Raw genomic sequence first — 18,965 nt, forward strand, 5'->3', positions numbered from 1 at the left:
AGCCTTGTAGTCCAAGCACTGGACCCTTGCATGAAATGTCACACTTCCTTGATTTATTGCTGAATAAAATCAATACTGGACTTTTCTCTCTATATCCATGGCGATTCACCTTGTTTTCTGTCTCGGGAGCAAAACTGTGACCTGAAATCAATAATAAAAACTGCGACAAAAAAAGCCAATGGCCTGTTCAAGACTATCTCCCAGTGTGGCAAAAAATAAAACTCTCGTTGATGCGCTAACAACAGGCGCACCCAACTTTTAAGAGAGCCGGTGGGGCACTTCACAAGCTGCTCCTCCTTCAACCCCCATGAGGTTCTCCGAGCTGCTACCTCACTAATCTAGGAAACCTGTCATATGGTTGCCAAGAAACCGGCAAGTACTTCTTCCTGTCTCCCAGATACAGGATTCAGGGTTGGATGCAACTAACAAGCTCCTCAGAGCTTTCCTCTTGTGCAATGCAGCCTACCCCCCTCCCACTCTGCCCTGATATTGCGGGGGCGGGGGGGCGGGGAGAGGTCTGGAGAATGCCCAGTACAGCATGTGGGTGGGTGTCGTTCTGTTAGCCAAAATGCTTGCCTTGACTGAATTATTACCCATGTGGGTGGGTGTCATTCTGTTAGCCAAAATGCTTGCCTTGACTGAATTATTACCCCAGTGTGATACTGAATTTCTCCCTAGTTTGTATCAGGGAACAGAATACCAGGCATAGGCAAACTCGGCCCTCCAGATGTTTTGGGACTACAACTCCCATCATCCCTAGCTAACAGGACCAGTGGTCAGGGATGATGGGAATTGTAGTCTCAAAAACATCTGGAGGGCCGAGTTTGCCTATGCCTGAGATATACCGTATTTTTCTGTGTATAAGATACCCCCAGGTATAAGACGCCCCTACTTTTGGGGACCCCAAATTTAGAAAATGGGCATATGCACTATTGTGTATAAGATGCCCCCAGATTTTTAACCTTATTTTAAAGTAAAAAAAAACTAGTCTTATACATGGAAAAGTACGGTATATAGCACTAATGAAGACTTGGTGCGCTAGTAATAAGGTATAAGACTATAGCTGTAGTAAGTCAACAATCTTTGCCTCCAAGGCTGACAAGACCTGCGGTGGCCAAGGATAAGAGGCTGAAAAAGTAGATGGGGAACGGGGAGAGTGAAAAAGAGTGCATTCGAGCATGCATGTTTGTCACGTGGAAAAAGGGAGTCAGATCCAGCAGAGTTCTTGCCCAAGACATTTGATCAAATAGCGGTAAGTTTTACATCTGGCAGCCAATTACGTACGTACGTTTCAAAAGATTGTTCCAAGAGTTTCATTCGTTTGCATGCATCCTCCCTCTCTTCGTTGGGAAGCTTCAGCCTAGCCATGACAGCCTCATCGCGCTCTCGCTGAGCACAATGAATCTCTTCTACTAGAGCTACAATAAAGCAAGAGTTTTAAACATGTAAGTAGGACAGAAACAAACATGCAGGTTTTACCTTTTTGTCTGTGTGCGTGTCCTGCGATTCCTTGAACATACTGAAAGGAGCATTTGTCACTAATTTAGAGCAAGTTTGTAACCGTCCAGACTAATGGCTTTTCACTCCACACAGCTAAATCCAGTGCTTTTTTTCCTTTAAAAATGTTTAGGGGTAGGTACTCTCATTTTTCTGCTCATATTGAAATAATACCCCCTCAATGAAGTCAAACTTAGATTCACAAAATGTTTAGGGGTATGTGTACCCCTGCGTCCCCCCAGGAAAAAGCACTGGCTAAATCTGGTGCCTAATCTAATCTATTGGGAAAGGAGTACGACAAGGCTGTATTTTGTCTCCCTGCTTATTTAACTTATATGCAGAATTCATCATGCGAAAGGCTGGGCTGGATGAATCCCTAGCCGGAATTAAGATTGCCGGAAGAAATATCAACAACCTCAGATATGCAGATGACACAACCTTGATGGCAGAAAGTGAGGAGGAATTAAAGAACCTTTTAATGAGGGTGAAAGAGGAGAGCGCAAAATATGGTCTGAAGCTCAACATCAAAAAAAACGAAGATCATGGCCACTGGTCCCATCACCTCCTGGCAAATAGAAGGGGAAGAAATGGAGGTAGTGAGAGATTTTACTTTCTTGGGCTCAATGATCACTGCAGATGGTGACAGCAGCCACGAAATTAAAAGACGCCTGCTTCTTGGGAGAAGGGCAATGACAGGCCTAGACAGCATCTTGAGAAGTAGAGACATCACCTTGCCAACAAAGGTTCGTATAGTTAAAGCTATGGCTTTCCCAGTAGTGATGTATGGAAGTGAGAGCTGGACTATAAAGAAGGCTGATCGCCGAAGAATTGATGCCTTTGAATTATGGTGCTGGAGGAGACTCTTGAGAGTCCCATGGACTGCAAGAAGATCAAACCTCTCCATACTGAAGGAAATCAACCCTGAGTGCTCACTGGAAGGACAGATTGTGAAGCTGAGGCTCCAGTACTTTGGCCACCTCATGAGAAGAGAAGACTCCCTGGAGAAGACCCTGATGTTGGGAAAGATGGAGGGCACAAGGAGAAGGGGGCGACAGAGGACGAGATGGTTGGATAGTGTTTTCGAGGCTACCAGCATGCGACCAAACTGCGGGAGGCAGTAGAGGACAGAGGTGCCTGGCGTTCTCTGGTCCATGGGGTCACGAAGAGTCGGACACGACTAAACGACTAAACAACAACAATCTAATCTAATCTAATCTATCTAATTTATTTATTTATTTATTTCAACAATTCATACACCTTTTAATTACATTTGTCTCTAAGCAGTGTATAAATAACTCAATAAAACAAGATAAAAGTAAGTTAAAACAATGGGATCAGAATTCAGTGAAAATGCCTTGCTAAAATAAAATTTTAAAAGTCTTCAGTCGGTGCAAGACGTTCAACAGGGAAGGGGGTGCCCTTCCAACCCACAACTGGAACAGATTTCCATAAATTCCCAAACGTTAAGAGTGGACAAAATTTTATTTTCCAAATTAATTTTACTAATCCGTGGACACAATTCAGAGAGTCTAGGCTACTGGCCTTCATCTGTCTGATCCAAGGTGAGTTGAAGCAGTAGCACTACCAACCATACAAATACATTTGTTTCATTTCATTTCATAAAAGCCTCCAAGCGAATGAAACAATAACATCACCAGTGAAGAGAGTCCAAAGCAACTGTTTCAAACATTAAATTAAAATGCACAATGAAGCAAAATCAGATTAAAATACACACCGACATTCTACACATCTGGACAGGCAAACAAAAAGCGTTTCTGGCAGGCGGCAAAAAGAATAGAGTGAAGCTGCCTGCCTTATGTCAACAGGCAGGGAGTTGTAAAATGTAGGTGCTCCCACATTAAAGATCAATTTCTTACAAATGTGGAAGGGCACCTGTAGGAATGCCAGTTCTTCAGATCAAAGTGGTGGAGGGGGCATACATGGGGGAAGGCGGTTTCATAGGTAAACTGGTCTCAAGTTGCTAAGGGCTTTATATATGATAATAAAAAAATTAAGATATGGGTTCCCAAATGTATGTTTGAGTTAACAGTGTGTCCCAGATCTGACAAGGCTGGAGATTATTGCTGTAGGCCTGTCTAGAGGACTAAGACACCCAAATGAAGTGTGTTTATTTTTTTAAACACATGCTGCATCCTTCTTGCTGTCAAACGAGACATGCCACTGCTACCAACACTTCTATCTCCACCCCCGTCACTTATTTCTGGTAGCAACTGGGAAAAGAAGATGCCTTCTGTGAGCTCATTGCACTAACTTTCTCTACTGTTGCACTTCTATGGGCTGATTTTGGAGGTGTGAACAGTAACTATGATGGTAGAGTTACAGGTAGGTAGCTGTGTTGGTCTGCCATAGTCAAAACAAAATAAAAAAATTCCTCCCAGTAGCACCATAGAGACCAAATAAGTTTGTTATTGGTATGAGCTTTTGTGTGCATGCACAAAAGCTCGTACCAATAACAAACTTAGTTGGACTCTAAGGTGCTACTGGAAGGAATTTTTTTATGATGATATAATACTATATGGCATGGGTCAGCAAACTTTTTCAGCAGGGGGCCGGTCCACTGTCCCTCAGACCTTGTGGGGGGCTGGACTATATTTTGAAGAAGAAGGGGGGGAGAATCCTATGCCCCACAAATAACCCAGAGATGCATTTTAACTAAAAGCACACATTCTACTCATGTAAAAACATGCTGATTCCCGGACTGTCCGCGGGCCAGATTTAGAAGGCGTTTGGGCCGGATTTGGCCCCTGGGCCTTAGTTTGCCTACCCATGCTATATGTGCTTTGAGGAGATGTATGAAAGAGATGTGGACCTGCTTCTCAATGGTGGTGTCCACACTTCCCAGCCCAGATTGGCATTTAGCTTTAAGAGTGGCTTTTATGTGGCAGGAAGGGCAAAGGTGTTTCTTCAAAAAAAGAAAAATCAGAAAGTGAGTAATGGAATGGTTTAGGTTATGGGTTAATATATACCGTAACATTTGCACCCTCACCGAACATTTGCCACTAAAAGGTCATACAATATCATTAATAGACTTTTCTTGGCTCCAACCATCTTGGCTGTGAGGGCAGGGCCCTGACTGACTCCAGATGCAGAAGCTGAGGCTGCTGAGCAGACTATTGGGTTGGGGTCCTGTTTAGGGGATTTTGTTGTGGAGGGGTTGTTGTTAATTTTTTGCATCTTTGTTGTGGATCTTATCGTTTATGGGGCAATTGTTCAATTTGGTTGTGTACTTCTGGATGTTCTGTTTATTGTTTATGACTACTTCTGTTTGCAGTTATGCAATTATTTTATATGTCATAAGCCGCTTTGGTTTTAATTTTGGAAAGGTGAAAAATGATTGGAAAATGATTGATTGAACGCTTTTATTTAATGCAAATGTATACAGGCAACCCCCCATTGCATCGTACATGTCAGTGAAATCAGGTATATTTGAAATGCCATTGGAAAACTCTGCTCCACCCCCTTTTGTGGCATTTTCAGGTCACTTCCGGGTTTGGTGCAGTCGCACACATATTGAACATATGTAAATGGGTGTGTGTGCCTGTAATATCATTTTATTTAACAAATCTGTACGTCCTAAAAGCACGCTAGACTATTTTTCATCTCCAAACATTATCCAAGCAGTTTCTCCTGATTTCTGAGCAAGGTTTGTTAGTGCTCATTTTTATACCCACAATAGCATAGGCAACTGGCTGATGATCAACACCCTGGAGAAAGATTTATGGACTAGATGTGTTGCAGCATTTCACTGTCAACCTAATTTCTTGAACCAACCTGGGATAATGGATAAAAGCATAGGACTTGGGAGGAGAAATACCATTTCAAATCCATGCAGGTCACTAATCACTATCAGCCTAACCTATCTCATACCAATGTGGTGGTAAGAAAACACCTGCCATTGTGATCTCATTGGAGAAAGATGGAATGGACAATGTAACAGATAAATAAGTTCCCTCAATGCAAGCGCTATGGCTAAGACTCAAAACTAATGTTGCCATGCCACTCAGCACTGGTAAGACCACACACAGAATACTTTATTCACTTTGGAGCACTAAGTTCAAGGACTTTGACAAGCTGGAGAATCACTGAGATAAAGGGTCTAGAAGTCAAATCATAAAAGGGTAGGCAAAAATAAATTAGATATGTTAAGCCTAGGCAAAGGGAAGCAGTGAGTATATTAAAAAGAGTATCACTAAGAAGAGGGGCAAGCTGTTGAGTCCATGCACTGGAGACCAAGCAAAATCTAAAACCTGGTTTTACATTACCGAGGTGCTGATTTAAGTTAACTATCAGAAAAAGTAAATAGAAGTATGGACTTCAGTCTTAAGAAACCTGTTCACAGCTCTGAGACCAAATGGGACAGGAGAGCTTACTGGAGACACAAGAAGTGATCACAAATTTTATTTATTTAATGCATTAATAAACCACTTCACGGCATGAAGTTGCCAAAGCAGTGCACAATATAAAAATAGAATAAAGCACAGAAGAACAACCTCTAGAAAAATAAAATCAACTTCAGCAAACTCCAAAAACTGTAAAATCCCAACCCTGCCCAGAGCCAGTTTAACGGGGTGCAAGGGGCACAGGTGGGGAGGGAGGGGTGGGGAAGGCCCCCTTGCACTAGCAGAAGTCCTTGTGCGGAGTTCTGCTTCTGGGTCCCATTAGTTGAATCCAACCCTTTAAAACCATTTCTGCAGATTTGCAATTAAATGACTAGGTTACACGTCAGGTACACATTTCTTAGACAAGAAGGTTTTCAGTACATGCCTAGGCATCATGACTCTAGGCACCTGTCGAATTTTGGCTGCTGATTGATTCCAGGGAGGCTGGAGCTGCAACATTAAAATCCCTCTTTCTTATACAAGTGCACTCCACAGGTGCACTGGGGCAGTGCAGCTGATGGGGTGAGGCAGTCTAATAGGTAACCTGCTTCTGAGTTCTCCAACAGAGAACTCTGGAAGGGGGGTAAAAAGTGACCTGCTACGAAGATTTCTGGGTAGGATATCATACTTCAGTGGAACTACTGGCAAGGACTTTTAGGACTCTTGTTCCAAAGTCACCTTTGTTATTTCCTGGAACACCAAGGTTTACCTTGGCAACAATATTTCAGCCAAGCCTAGTATGTTTAAGTTGTTTCTTTTTCTTTTTAAAAACGACATTTTAATTGAAATGTGAAGCTTATTGAAGTCAACGTGCATTTAATGTCAGGGGCTAATGATATGCAAAGTGAGGGGAGGAAGATAAGGAATTGGCCAAAGTTAAGCACACTTAAGCCCATTGATTTCAACGCAAGTGTTGAGTGTGACTACAACTCAACAGTTCAAACAAATCAACACGAGTGCATTTTGCTTCATAAATGATAGAAACATAAATTTCCAATTATTAAAATGTACTTTAGGTTATTTGTAACAAGATTACTAAATACCCAGCCTACAAAAATCATTTGCCCCTTCAGAAATATAATTGTCCCCAATCCATCAAGTCTAACAGACTTGTAGTTTTAAGATAGATAATAACTGTAAACAGGCAGTTTTTGTAAGGTACATAGCTATTTCAAAGTTCACTTAGAAAATCAACATAGCATTTTAGCTGGAATTTGCTCATTAAATACCCATAACTGTAATGCAAATTATGCTGGAATGAATAAGGCAAATACATATGCTTCTTTCTTTTTATTAAATGTAAAACCTGCTGTTAATTACATTGGCTATGTCATATAAACTTTTCTCTTTTAACTATTAAACGGAAGTCTTTACAAAAGTCATTAGAGATCCTCATTCTTTGACTTGTATAAATTTCAATATTTGTTCAGTAAAGGTTCACAGCAGTTAAATTACATTAACAAATATTATTAGCTACTATGTAAGCCAACTAAGTAAAATACTTATATTGCAGGTAAAACAAATCATTGGGTGTTTACGATAATATTTGGATATGTCCATTTTTAAACAAGCTTATCAAATATCCTGTAATTCTTAGTCAAATGAGAGAGACTCAAAGTAGATCTTTTCCCCCAAATGCTCAAATTTGTTTAGTAAGCTAATTGTTTTCTAATATAGGATAGAGCAAATATGAAGAAGCTGAACCATTCGGAGTATGAGTTTACTGAGTCAAAGCAGTGTACATATTTTCTTAGTTAAACCTGATTCGGTTGGCAAACCTTCCGGCCACACTTTTTAGCTACCTTTAAAATACAGTAGTAGCAAGAGAGGGTGTTAGAAATCATGCTAGTATAAACATTGGTTCATGATTCTCCAAACAACAGAACCTTGGAGAGGAGGTGGGTGAGAGGAGGGGGGGCATTTCCCAGAAAAGATGTCTGTTTGCTGATTTCTTAGGGGTCATCTGGATAAATATAGAAACTGAACTGATGGCAGAAAAAAAGGGATATTAAAAAAAACCACACACTTGTAAAACTCGTACGGTCTGGATTTTTTTAAAGGACTTAAAACAGCCAACAGCTAAGATCTACGAGTAAATATAATGCACAGAACTCTTAACTCTGTACTACGCCACACTGAGACTTAATTGTTGCAGATTATTTCTTGCAAAAAAATCCAGTATGATTCCCCCTCCTTTTTTGCAAAATGAGAATACCACCTACAATTTCTCCTTTCCGCAATAAAAATTAAAAATAACAAAAAATGGCACATAAAATGTAAACAACTTTAGAAGCAGCTCCCTCCCACATTTCCAAACCCCCTTTCTATTGTGTACATTTTCTAAGTTTTCTTCGTAGTTCTGATTGCAGTCGTTGCTTAGGTATCCTCAGTAAGTTAAAGAAAGAAAGAAAGAAAGAAATTTGCTGCAATAATGAGGAGACTGTTGTGAGTAGTTTTGTGATTTTGGATTTAGTATTCAGGATTAGGGGCTGTTGAACTCTGAGTGACCTAGGATTTTCCTTAGAGCTGGTGAAGGAATGATCACAGGACTTCTAATGGATATGCACAGATGTCTTCTACCCAAAAAGGTCAATAGAAGGGACGAAAGGGTCCTTTTTATGTTGAGGACATCTCTAGTAAAGATAAAGCTTTCCTAATCTGAAAGATATTTTTAGATTATACAGGCCTATATAGAGTTAATATGTCATGGGAGTGGAAAATGGAGAACAAATAACATTTTCCATTTTTGTTCTCATTTTAAAAGGACGGGGAGGAGGGGGGGGTGCGAAGTGAGAGATAAAGCTTGTTCTGTCATGCCATCCTTTGAATCTGAGATTCCTGTAATGGGTTGCTTGCTTTTCTCCTTCTTCGTTCATTAATGGTAAATCTACTTATAATCATTTTTTTGTTTTGTTAATAATCTCCTGGAAAGGAGTAAAAAAAAAAAAAAAGGAGTAAGGAAATTTTTTGGGGAAGGGGAAGAGACCTAAAATATGAAATTTCTTTGGTGGGGTTTTATTTTGGAGTTTAGCAATTGTTGCAACCCAGAGAGCTTTGGATCCTCTCCGTGCCTATATAGAAATTTGTGTATATATGTACGGGTCATTACAATATGGTACTAATCAGATTGTGCACGTAACATATTGCAAAATACTGATAATCCCAGAAAATTTTCTAAGGACCAGATTGTGGTCCTGTTAAAATGAATGGAAATACTCCCAAGTCATGATACGCTTTTTATTATGTTGTTCTGACGTCATTAGGATAACTGAAATGTAGAAGCATTAGAGAGACGCACGAATAAAACAGAAGTAGAACAGTTTTTGACAGGTCAGTACTAGGAATTACAGACTTAAAGTCATTTACATATAAATGTGACTTGGTAGATAAAGCAATGTGTGCAAACATAGATAGAATGTGCTGACACCCTTGTCGCCGTGTGTTTGTTGTATGTATTTAGTTTGCAGTACTCAACAGCTCCTAAATTTTGGGTGCTGTAAATGTACTGATTTTACCAAGGAACCTGGACTGTTTAGCAATAAGCAAGCAAAGAGACATTGCACTGTGGCATTCCTGTTTACTCAGCTACGCAAAAAGAAAATGAAAGAGAAGGCATGCAAATGAGAATACGTATACGTTTATCTCCACTGCATTTACAGTTTCTTACTGAAACCTGTCCTTGTACCGGTGCGAAAACCACCCTCCTCCTTTCAAAATAATATTTTTTGCAGGGGTGACTATGACTTTTCAGAATCTATACTAATGCTTTGCAGCCGCAATTCCAAAAATCCTTGCTTAGCTAAATAGTGAAAATTCGGGGATTTTTGAATTGCATGCAGATGAATGTCTCTCATCAATAAAGTAGTCTCTCAAAGGAGCTGCTGGGATACTTCTGAGTCTACAGAAGGGCATTTTGCTAGCAAGAACATACACAATTAACAACTATATTGAATAATTCATACACATAGCATATTGATGACTGGCTGTGTAATCTTAACTGTGTCTACTCAGAAGTAAGTCCTACTGAGTTCAATGAGGTTTATTCCTAGGTGGGTTATATGATTGCACTTTCAGTCACTGAGAATTATTCTATAGTTTCAAAACATGCTATCTGGCATCTGTGACACAAGCTTATTTTACAAATGTACCCATATTTACAGAATATGATTTTACGCTGAGGCTCCCCACCTCACACATTCTTCATACGAATTACTAGAATTCTTGAGAAGCAAAACCACTGCCTTGTTTCAAATTTCTTAATGCTATGAGTTGAGCAAGTTTACAGAAGTCTATGGCAAATCTCTGATTGGTTTTAGTGGAAGTAAACCACACCTATAGTGCATTAAAAGTCTTTGCCTTTATCAAGAAACCATCAGATGAAAGGTTTAGGAAATGAATTTGCATAACATATGAATCTTACACCAAAACTAAGGCTAGATACATACTGTATATAGAAAGAATAATTTTACGACTCAATTATTAGTAAAACTATGTTCGTTACATACTTTTAAAAATAGAATGTCACACATATTTAGATTTATAAACACAAGGGTTGGGAACTGTTGAGATCTTTTGGCTAAAGCCCAATATTGGCCTTATTTCAGTTTAATTGGAAGAGGATCTCAAATTCATCTTCTCCATGAGATATCAGGAACCTGGATTTCTCTTTGTATCAAAGGTTAATAAGAAATGTGTCTGCAAAAGTCAAACAGCATTAAATATCAAAAACTGATTATTATTCCACAGGAGTTGTTCTGTCATTCATAATCTCTCCATGCTCCAACCTTCCACAGCTAATCTTTAATGGATGACATGCAAGAAAGAAAAAATAAATGGCATCTAAAAAAAGTCTGTCGATTGAGCTTAAATGAAATGGTAGATATTTCCCTTTACTGATCAGCGAAAGATAAAAAGGAGCACTTTTAAGGTAATATGGAATTACCAATGCAAATATAATCCTTATTCTTGTGTTACTGGATTGTTCTCTCCTCCAAGCCCAAACTGTTGCTTGTTTACTACCACAACAATCATAACTTTTCCCACCTCATTTAAAGTAATGTGTGTCACTTAAGTTTTAAATCCTCATTGAAAGACAAAAAGGAAGAGTGATACAATGAGAGAAATTTGCAGGGGAATTTAAAGGAGCATTTCAAAAGAACTGGAATATGGAATATATACACAGAATACAAATTAAGTCAACTCTGAAAAATGTTTCCTGTAAACTCACGACAAATTACTTGTGGCAATTATTTGTGGTGCTGCCCTCTATTTTATAATATGTGCACAATGTTAGTTGTTTGGGGGAGCTGCATTTATTAAACACAGATGCAGCCAGACTATAGTTTTATAAATGCTTGGCACTTAAAGCATTATGGTGCTGCTTTTAAGTGCATATTTAACAGCTGTATATATGTGGGATACTACTTTCTCTTAATCTCACCAGAACTGTGCACGTTAAGTATGCTTCTCAAGCTGGGTGTTTGGAACCAACACCCCTCCACCCAAATTCCACACTGTAAATTACTCTGTGCTACTTAGCAAAATTAGATAACCTTATTTTGTGTGTGTGTGGTATGGTCTCTCCACCCTGGTTTTCTGCCTGCTAAAAATTTGTGGGGGATATTGTCCTTTAACTCTTCTCTGCTTCTGATGTTCATGATAAACCGCTGAAGGTCTCAGCAAAAGGCAACATTTTCATATAAATGAGGAACAAACAGTTAAATTATTGTTAAGGGTTATTTGCCTGATAGAATTCTTTTCTATAAATAAAAACAGTAGCAATTACCTGACTTTTAGCATAGACAATATATTTTCTCAATGGCAACATGGCCGTTGGCCAAGGACTTTAATAAAACAACAAATATGAACAAACTGGCTGCCTGACCATGTTTACCTGGAACATCCTGCCCTATTGCATGTGTTGAATCAGCTACAGAAATTTTTAAGGTGGTTTTTACTGAAGCGGCATTTAGCTACCAGAACAAGGCTCCAAAACTTAATACTCTGGGGCTGATTGTGCCCCCGTTTTGTCTACCCTTAAGCTCCTATGTTTCAGCTTCATTGGATAACATCAGGTTCTACTATTATGAAAGACTATACAGATTCGTAAGAGTGAAAGGTACCACCACTGGACATAGCAAAGAAATGGCAGAGCTGCGGAGGTGAGGAGCAGCAGAAACAGAAAATGAAGGAAGAAAAGGATGGAACTGAGATAAGGGAGTGGAAACTATATTCTCCAACATCTCTATGATGAATATAGGGACATCCTATTCCATAATGATAATTTTACTATTTATACCCTACACATCTTACTGGGTTGCCCCAGCCACTCTGGCCAGCTTCCAACATATATAAAAACATAACATTAAACATTAAAACAGGCTTCCTTATACAGGATTGCCTTCAGACGGGGGTAGGAAAACTCCATACCTGGCATAGGCAAACTCAGCCCTCCAGATGTTTTGGGACTACAACTCCCATCATCCCTGACCACTGGTCCTGTTAGCTAGGGATGATAGGAGTTGTAGTCCCAAAACGTCTGGAGGGCCGAGTTTGCCTGTGCCTGCTCCATACCCTCCAACATTTCTCCAATGAGAATAGGGATATCCTAAGGAAAACTGGGACATTCCAGGACCAAATCAGAAACCAAGACATCTTCTCTAAATCAGGGACATCCCTGGAAAATAGGGACACTTGGAGGGTCTGGCAAACAGACCCGATGAGGGTGGGGGAACCTATAGTTTATGGTGGTAAAGAGAAAAGGGTGCACACTGTGGACCAGACAAAGAAAAAGAGGTAGGATTAACTGGGGGTCCTTAGAAAGGCCTTTAATGGCCTCATCTCCTTCTCCTAGGCCATACCACCATCCTCTCCTAAATGCTGGAATGTGTGCTTGAACTGTTCTAATGCCTTCCAATTGCCTGGATGGAGAGAGATGTCTGTAGAAATCCATGGCTTCTCTGTGGTTTGAATGAAGCTTACAGTACAACTGGAAGAGTCACATCCGTTGCTCTGCCCATCTTTGCCCATGGAGGCCCAGGTGGTGTCTGTGGCAAAGAGTGCCTATCATCAGCTTTGGTTGGTGCATCAATCACACCCTTTCACGGACTGGGAAACCTGGCAACTGTGACACATGTATTGGTAATCACACACCTGGACTACTGGAACATGCTCTTTGTTGGGCTGTTCTGGAGGCTGCAGCTAGTGCAGAATGCCACAGATGGTGAGTATTGTTTCTTATTGGGCACATATGCCCGGGGTCTGCACTGGCTGCCTATTAGCTACTGAGACAATGTTAAGGTTCTGCTACTTACATACAAAGCCTAAATACCGTATTTTTCCATCTATAAGATGCCCCCATGTATAAGACGCCCCCCTATTTTGGGGGACTCAGATTTAAGAAAATAGGGGAAGATGGCTCAGAGTATAAGACCCCCCCCCCTAATTTTTGACATTATTTTTTAGGGGGGGAAACCTAGTCTTATATATGGAAAAATACGGTAACTCTGGACAGGCTCCCTGAAAAACCACCATCCTCTTCACTACCCATTAAGAGTACTGAGATCAGTTAATGAAACACAGTTAGTTTTGCCAATGTTGGATGATCATCAGTTTGTAACATGGAGGTGGGCTTCTTCACAGGTGGCATCACAGTTGTGAAAAGCCATCTCTGCTGAAATTCAAGAGGTCTCATCAGTGTGGACATTCCACCAGCTCCTGAAAAGGCAGCTGTTTAGGCAAGCATTCACCTGAATGGAACTTGTGATTTTATTGTTTTAACTGTTTTAATTGCTATGTGTTTAATTATATATTTTAATTAAGGACGTTTTAATGCTTTTCTGCCTTTTAATCACAGATTGATTTTATAGTCACAAACCACTGAGAAGCCATTTTGACGTACAAGTGATATTCATCAATAGTAAGAAAAAGAAAAATATTCTCTCCTCAGCGGTGCAGTGCAGTGAAAAGGTGGGCTGTTGGTTGGGTCCCATATGTTTCTCTTATAAACAACAAAGACCGCATTCAAAATTGTATATTATGAACTTTAATCAGCCTTTTAGGGTGCTTTGCAAACATTATCTTTGTAATTATTACAACAACCCTGCAAGGGACGTCATTCCCAATTTGTACACAGCAGGACTGAGAGACCATAGATTGCTTAAGGCTGTCTAGCAGTTCCTAGCAGAAGCAAGGTGTGATCCAGAAGCTTCTAGGTTTGCATCTCAGTCACTTTGTTACCACAATAAAGTAGCTCTTGAAAACATTATTTTCCTGCTGGTGTTTGAGTAAGTTGGACTTTGGTCTCTTGGCCTTCAGTGAGTCAGACTTAAGCATTGCACTGGTTTTTTTTAATATAAAAACCAAGGCCTAATCCTACTCTTCTTCCAGCCATGCCTGAATCAAGCAAACTGTTAGCCAGTGTTTTTTCAGCAGAAGGTAGCCATGTTTTGTGCATTCAGAAGCCTCCTAGTTCTGGCCAGTTCCCGCTGAAAAAAATCCTGGCAACTCTCAGCTTCAACAGAACAAGTACAAAAGGGACAACCCCCTCACATAAAGATGTGTTAACCACCTCTTGCTCCTCCCTGGTCAACACCTCACAACCTGCAGGATGGACAGAGGGCAAGTGGTTGGATGGACAGTCAGAAGCGCCTTCTGCACATCCTCAGGCCTCAACAGCAGGAACTATTGGGACAGACTTGGATAAACTATCATATATGCATATTCAAAATCTAACAGAGGCACATTTCAGGTCAGGTTGAAAATGCTTTAGTTTCTCTCATCCTCACACTAGCCCTCTAAGGCAAGTTCCTATTTCACATATGGTCAACACTGATTTAGATCTGATATGAGAGTCTTGTACCCTTTGTACAACACATTACTCATCAGCTAAAGCCTGGTGCCATCTCCAGGAATTAGCCTGCTAGCCTTCAGTGGACTATCTGCATTCTCAAGAATGTAAGTTGGTAATGTTTTTTAAAAAGCCACACACATTTTTAAGTGAAGAGACAAATCATAACGTTAAGAAGATTTAACAGAGGACTCCACAGACAGCTTCATTCTTAAATGGACATAATGATCAAAAGTACAGCATCAAATCTGTTTTCAAGTTTTCTTCCACAAAATATTGACTGCATGGATTTTATTTTTTACACACACACACACACACACACACACACGTTGTGGGTATTTGGTGAGTCTTCATGTTGTGAAGCTATGTGTCACAAGGATATCTCAGTTCCTTGGAAACCAGAACATATAGTTTGTGTATCAGATGACAAAAGGTTTCTACTAATCCTAATGATTGCCTGTTTGTCTCCTTAAATCACGCATCCGTTTAACATCAGTCTGCTTCAGAAGTAGGCATACTGACACCTTGTGTGGTTTCTCAGCCTCTGGGTTCCCCTAACATTTTTGTCCTCTAGTTTATGTTTCCTCTTCTTCCATCCATCTTCCATTCCATTCCTGCTTTCACACCTTTGACATATACAGTGGTACCTCGGGTTAAGTACTTAATTCGTTCCGCAGGTCTGTTCTTAACCTGAAGCACCACTTTAGCTAATGGGGCCTCCTGCTGCTGCCGCGCCGCTGGAGCACATTTCTGTTTTCATCCAGAAGCAAAGTTCTTAAACTGAAGCACTATTTCTGGGTTAGCGGAGTCTGTAACCTGAAGCGTATGTAACCCAAAGTACCACTGTATACCGCTTTCCCTTCAACTATAAGAAGCTGTGAAACACTAATTGCCATCTTGCAACAATCGTTCCACCAGCATCAGGAGTTGGAAAGCAGGGACAGTGCTTCTGGCCAGCTGAGAAACCAGCAACATTGGGTTTCTTCCCTCTTTGAATTGTTTCCATTGCAGCCAGTCATTGTAGGAACTTTGGAACTACAAACTAGTGCCAAAGTTGGCTTTTATCCTCACTGGGACAGCATCTACTTCACATTCAAAAGGCCCATATTCAATCTCCAGCATCTCCAGGTAAAAGTCCTACAATGCCAGACAGTGCAGAAGATACTGAGTTGAGCCAATGGCTCGACCCAATACAAGGCAGCTTCCTATATCTTTTTATATTGTAATCCTGAAGGGACAATTTGTAATTCGCTCTGGGAGGCTTTTTGGCTGAAGAGCAGAGGAAAATGCTTTAAATAATTAAACGAACGAATGAATAAACTAACTAAACACTAAGAAGGAATAGCAGCCTCTAGTGGCCACAGAATTGAGTTGGTCAACTGACCATTTCTTCTAAAATATGCCCCAGTATTTCTAAAGAGGCATGTAGCAGCACACAGATTCCCAAACCCAGGGTCTAACTTTGCACAAACCAAATGTATACTAATACAAAAAATGTTTAACCCAGCTTTTTAAATGTGAAAGGACTGAATCATTATTATTCCTTATTATTATTATTATTATTATTATTATTATTATTATTCTGCCCAGATATATAAAATGCTAGGACTCATCTAAAACCACCCAGTAAATTGACGGCTGGGATGAGACTTGAACACAGGTCCAAGGTACAGTCCTATGCATATTTTCTTTGTATGCTAACATGAACATCCACATTGATGGTGTGCATATTTTCCACCCTAGCTATATTTCCTTGCTGTTTTAATTCTCCATCTGCTTCCTTGCACTATTTCTCCCAGTTAACGTCTTCTCAAACACCAAAAAAGCAGGAATCTTACTAACAAGAGAAGCTGCTTTTGAATTTCAAAGCCAGTTTTGTCAACAGCCTGATTGGCTACTATGGAAATTCCGGGGGGAATTTTTTGCATGTGTGTTTCTTTCAAATGCGTGTGTGTGCGTGCACACACACACAAAGATACACGTTTGTTAGAAAAAGATAATATTTATAAAAGTTACATCACAGCTTTGATAAATTGATGAAAATATTGTTTTAGTGATTATATAGGGATCAACATTCTGTATTTTGTACTCTTCCTCCCTGTTTCATATTAAGAAGGGCTTTTCAGCTTGAGTTTTATTATTTTAAGATCCTTCTCAAAGTACAAGGTAAAAGTTTTATAACACACTTCCCCAGTGCCTTTTATTACACACTCTTCTGTCATGATTTTATCACAATTTCAAATGTAAGATAAACATTCATCTGTATGTTGTATCTGGATGTAAAAGTGGAATCTAAATATGATAAGCAAAACACACAATTATGGGTATTAAGCAACCAGGTTTTACTCAGAGTAGACTCATCGAAATGAATAAACATGATTAAGTTAGGTCCATTAATTTCAGTAGGTCCATCCTGAATAAAACTTAGTTTAATACCAACTGCAGTGATTAACACTAGTGAATCCCAGCAACATATAGTATTAACATCTTTTGAAGACAACCCAAACTAACCTATCTTAATTCAAATACATCTAGGAAAAATCTGCTTTTGAGATTTTTTTAAAATAGAAGCAAAATGTATAGAGTTCAGCAAAGCACACAATATGTGCCACCTTCAAGTGCAGGATATGGGGTTCTCCATAAACAGCGTGCAGGATCTTACCCAGGGAACCATCCATACATATGCCATTTCTGTGCACAGATCACCCTGCTGGATTATGGCACATGTGTTTTTTATCCAGTTTTCCTCCATGAGCTTGAATGAGCAAAGAAAGTCTACACTGAATAAAATATTTCTCTATTATATACACAGAAGTAAAACGCTGTGCAAACATCCCCAAAACAAACATATAACTTGGAATTTAATCCAAACAGTTCACATCCTGTAAATGTTTAGTTGGTAGATAATCAAGATGTAACTATGATCTATGTAAGGGTTTTATGGTAGTTTTTATATATATATGTCAAAAAAAACCTATAGGGTTACTTTAAATATGCATTTAATTTGTGTTGTGAATATTTAGGGTTCTGTCATTGTGATTCAGAATGGCTAGCCTATCTTACAAATGTTGGTAATATCAATCAATCTCTTTACTGACACTGTAGAAAGCCAATCAACTGACAATTCTACACTATTGCCCAACCCACTTCCATTCACTTTGCCAATGAGATGGGAATGACATCAGATCCACTACTATTAAGCATATTACGGAGAATTAGCTTTAATAATGTTACAACCTTTTCACAATCATGCTAGCGAAGAAGCCATATTCCCGTTTCTCTTTCAAACCTCTTACCAGCTTCATAACATTGTCACCAAGTGTCCTTGTCTACATATGTTTACCATTACATATATATACTCAAGGAACTTACTTTAGGATCTTTAGCCCATAGTCATGGTGAGCCACACCCAAAAGAGTTTTCTAAGACGAGGAACTAACACCAAGACTCTGGCTTAGAATAAATGAATATGCAATTCGTTAAAGAAAACAGAACATAGGCTTCAAGTTGGACAAGCACCTAATGAGTCCATCCCCATCTCTAAGGAATGCAAGAGACGACTGGGAAGAAAGGGTCATGCAGGTGATAGGGGCGGGGAGAGAGAAAAACTAAAGGAGGCTACTGGAGGGCAGAGGGCTGAATGAGGTTAAGAAAAGGAGTCACAATGTCAATAACAGGATCCTGAAGCTGAGGCTCCAATACTTTGGCCACCTCATGAGAAGAGAAGACTCCCTGGACAAGACCCTGATGTGGGGAAAGATGGAGGGCACAAGGAGAAGGGGACGACAGAGAACGAGATGGTTGGACAGCGTTCTCGAAGCTACCAGCATGAGTTTGACCAAACTGCGGGAGGCAGTGGAAGACAGAAGTGCCTGGCGTGCTGTGGTCCATGGGGTCACAAAGAGTCGGACACGACTAAACGACTAAACAACAACAAACCTGGATAGCTGGAGAGAAAGAATGGAAACCAGAAACCAGATATTACTGTTATTACTAGCACGAGATGGAGGCAGGGAACTTGATCAGCTGAGAAGCAGGTTTCCTTAAACTGCCCAGTTCTCTGCTGATCAAGAGATGATGGCGGTCTGGCCCTGATACTGATCCTGGCCGTTGTATTGATACATCTCCCAGGAAACTGTGGTTTGGCCTCAGTACAATGCGTGGAGCAAGCCACTGGCGAAGATCTATCATCACTCTAAAGCAACATTTCTTTCATTGGT

The 18,965-nt window shown here is 40.0% G+C and overlaps 1 protein-coding gene across 4 annotated transcripts in view; it reads right to left on the minus strand.

Annotated features, from left to right (window-relative positions):
- The window catches only part of MIPOL1 (mirror-image polydactyly 1), a 189,081-nt gene that overhangs the window by 120,342 nt on the left and 49,774 nt on the right, over window positions 1–18,965 (minus strand). For all 4 annotated transcript variants that reach the window (XM_081913624.1, XM_081913625.1, XM_081913627.1 and 1 more), the window contains one exon: window positions 1,289–1,418. In XM_081913624.1, the coding sequence (XP_081769750.1) occupies window positions 1,289–1,418 (130 nt within the window). The remainder of the gene's footprint in view (window positions 1–1,288; window positions 1,419–18,965) is intronic.

The sequence above is a fragment of the Podarcis melisellensis genome (assembly GCF_964234715.1).
Source record: "Podarcis melisellensis genome assembly, chromosome: 1".
Lineage (NCBI taxonomy): Eukaryota > Metazoa > Chordata > Lepidosauria > Squamata > Lacertidae > Podarcis > Podarcis melisellensis.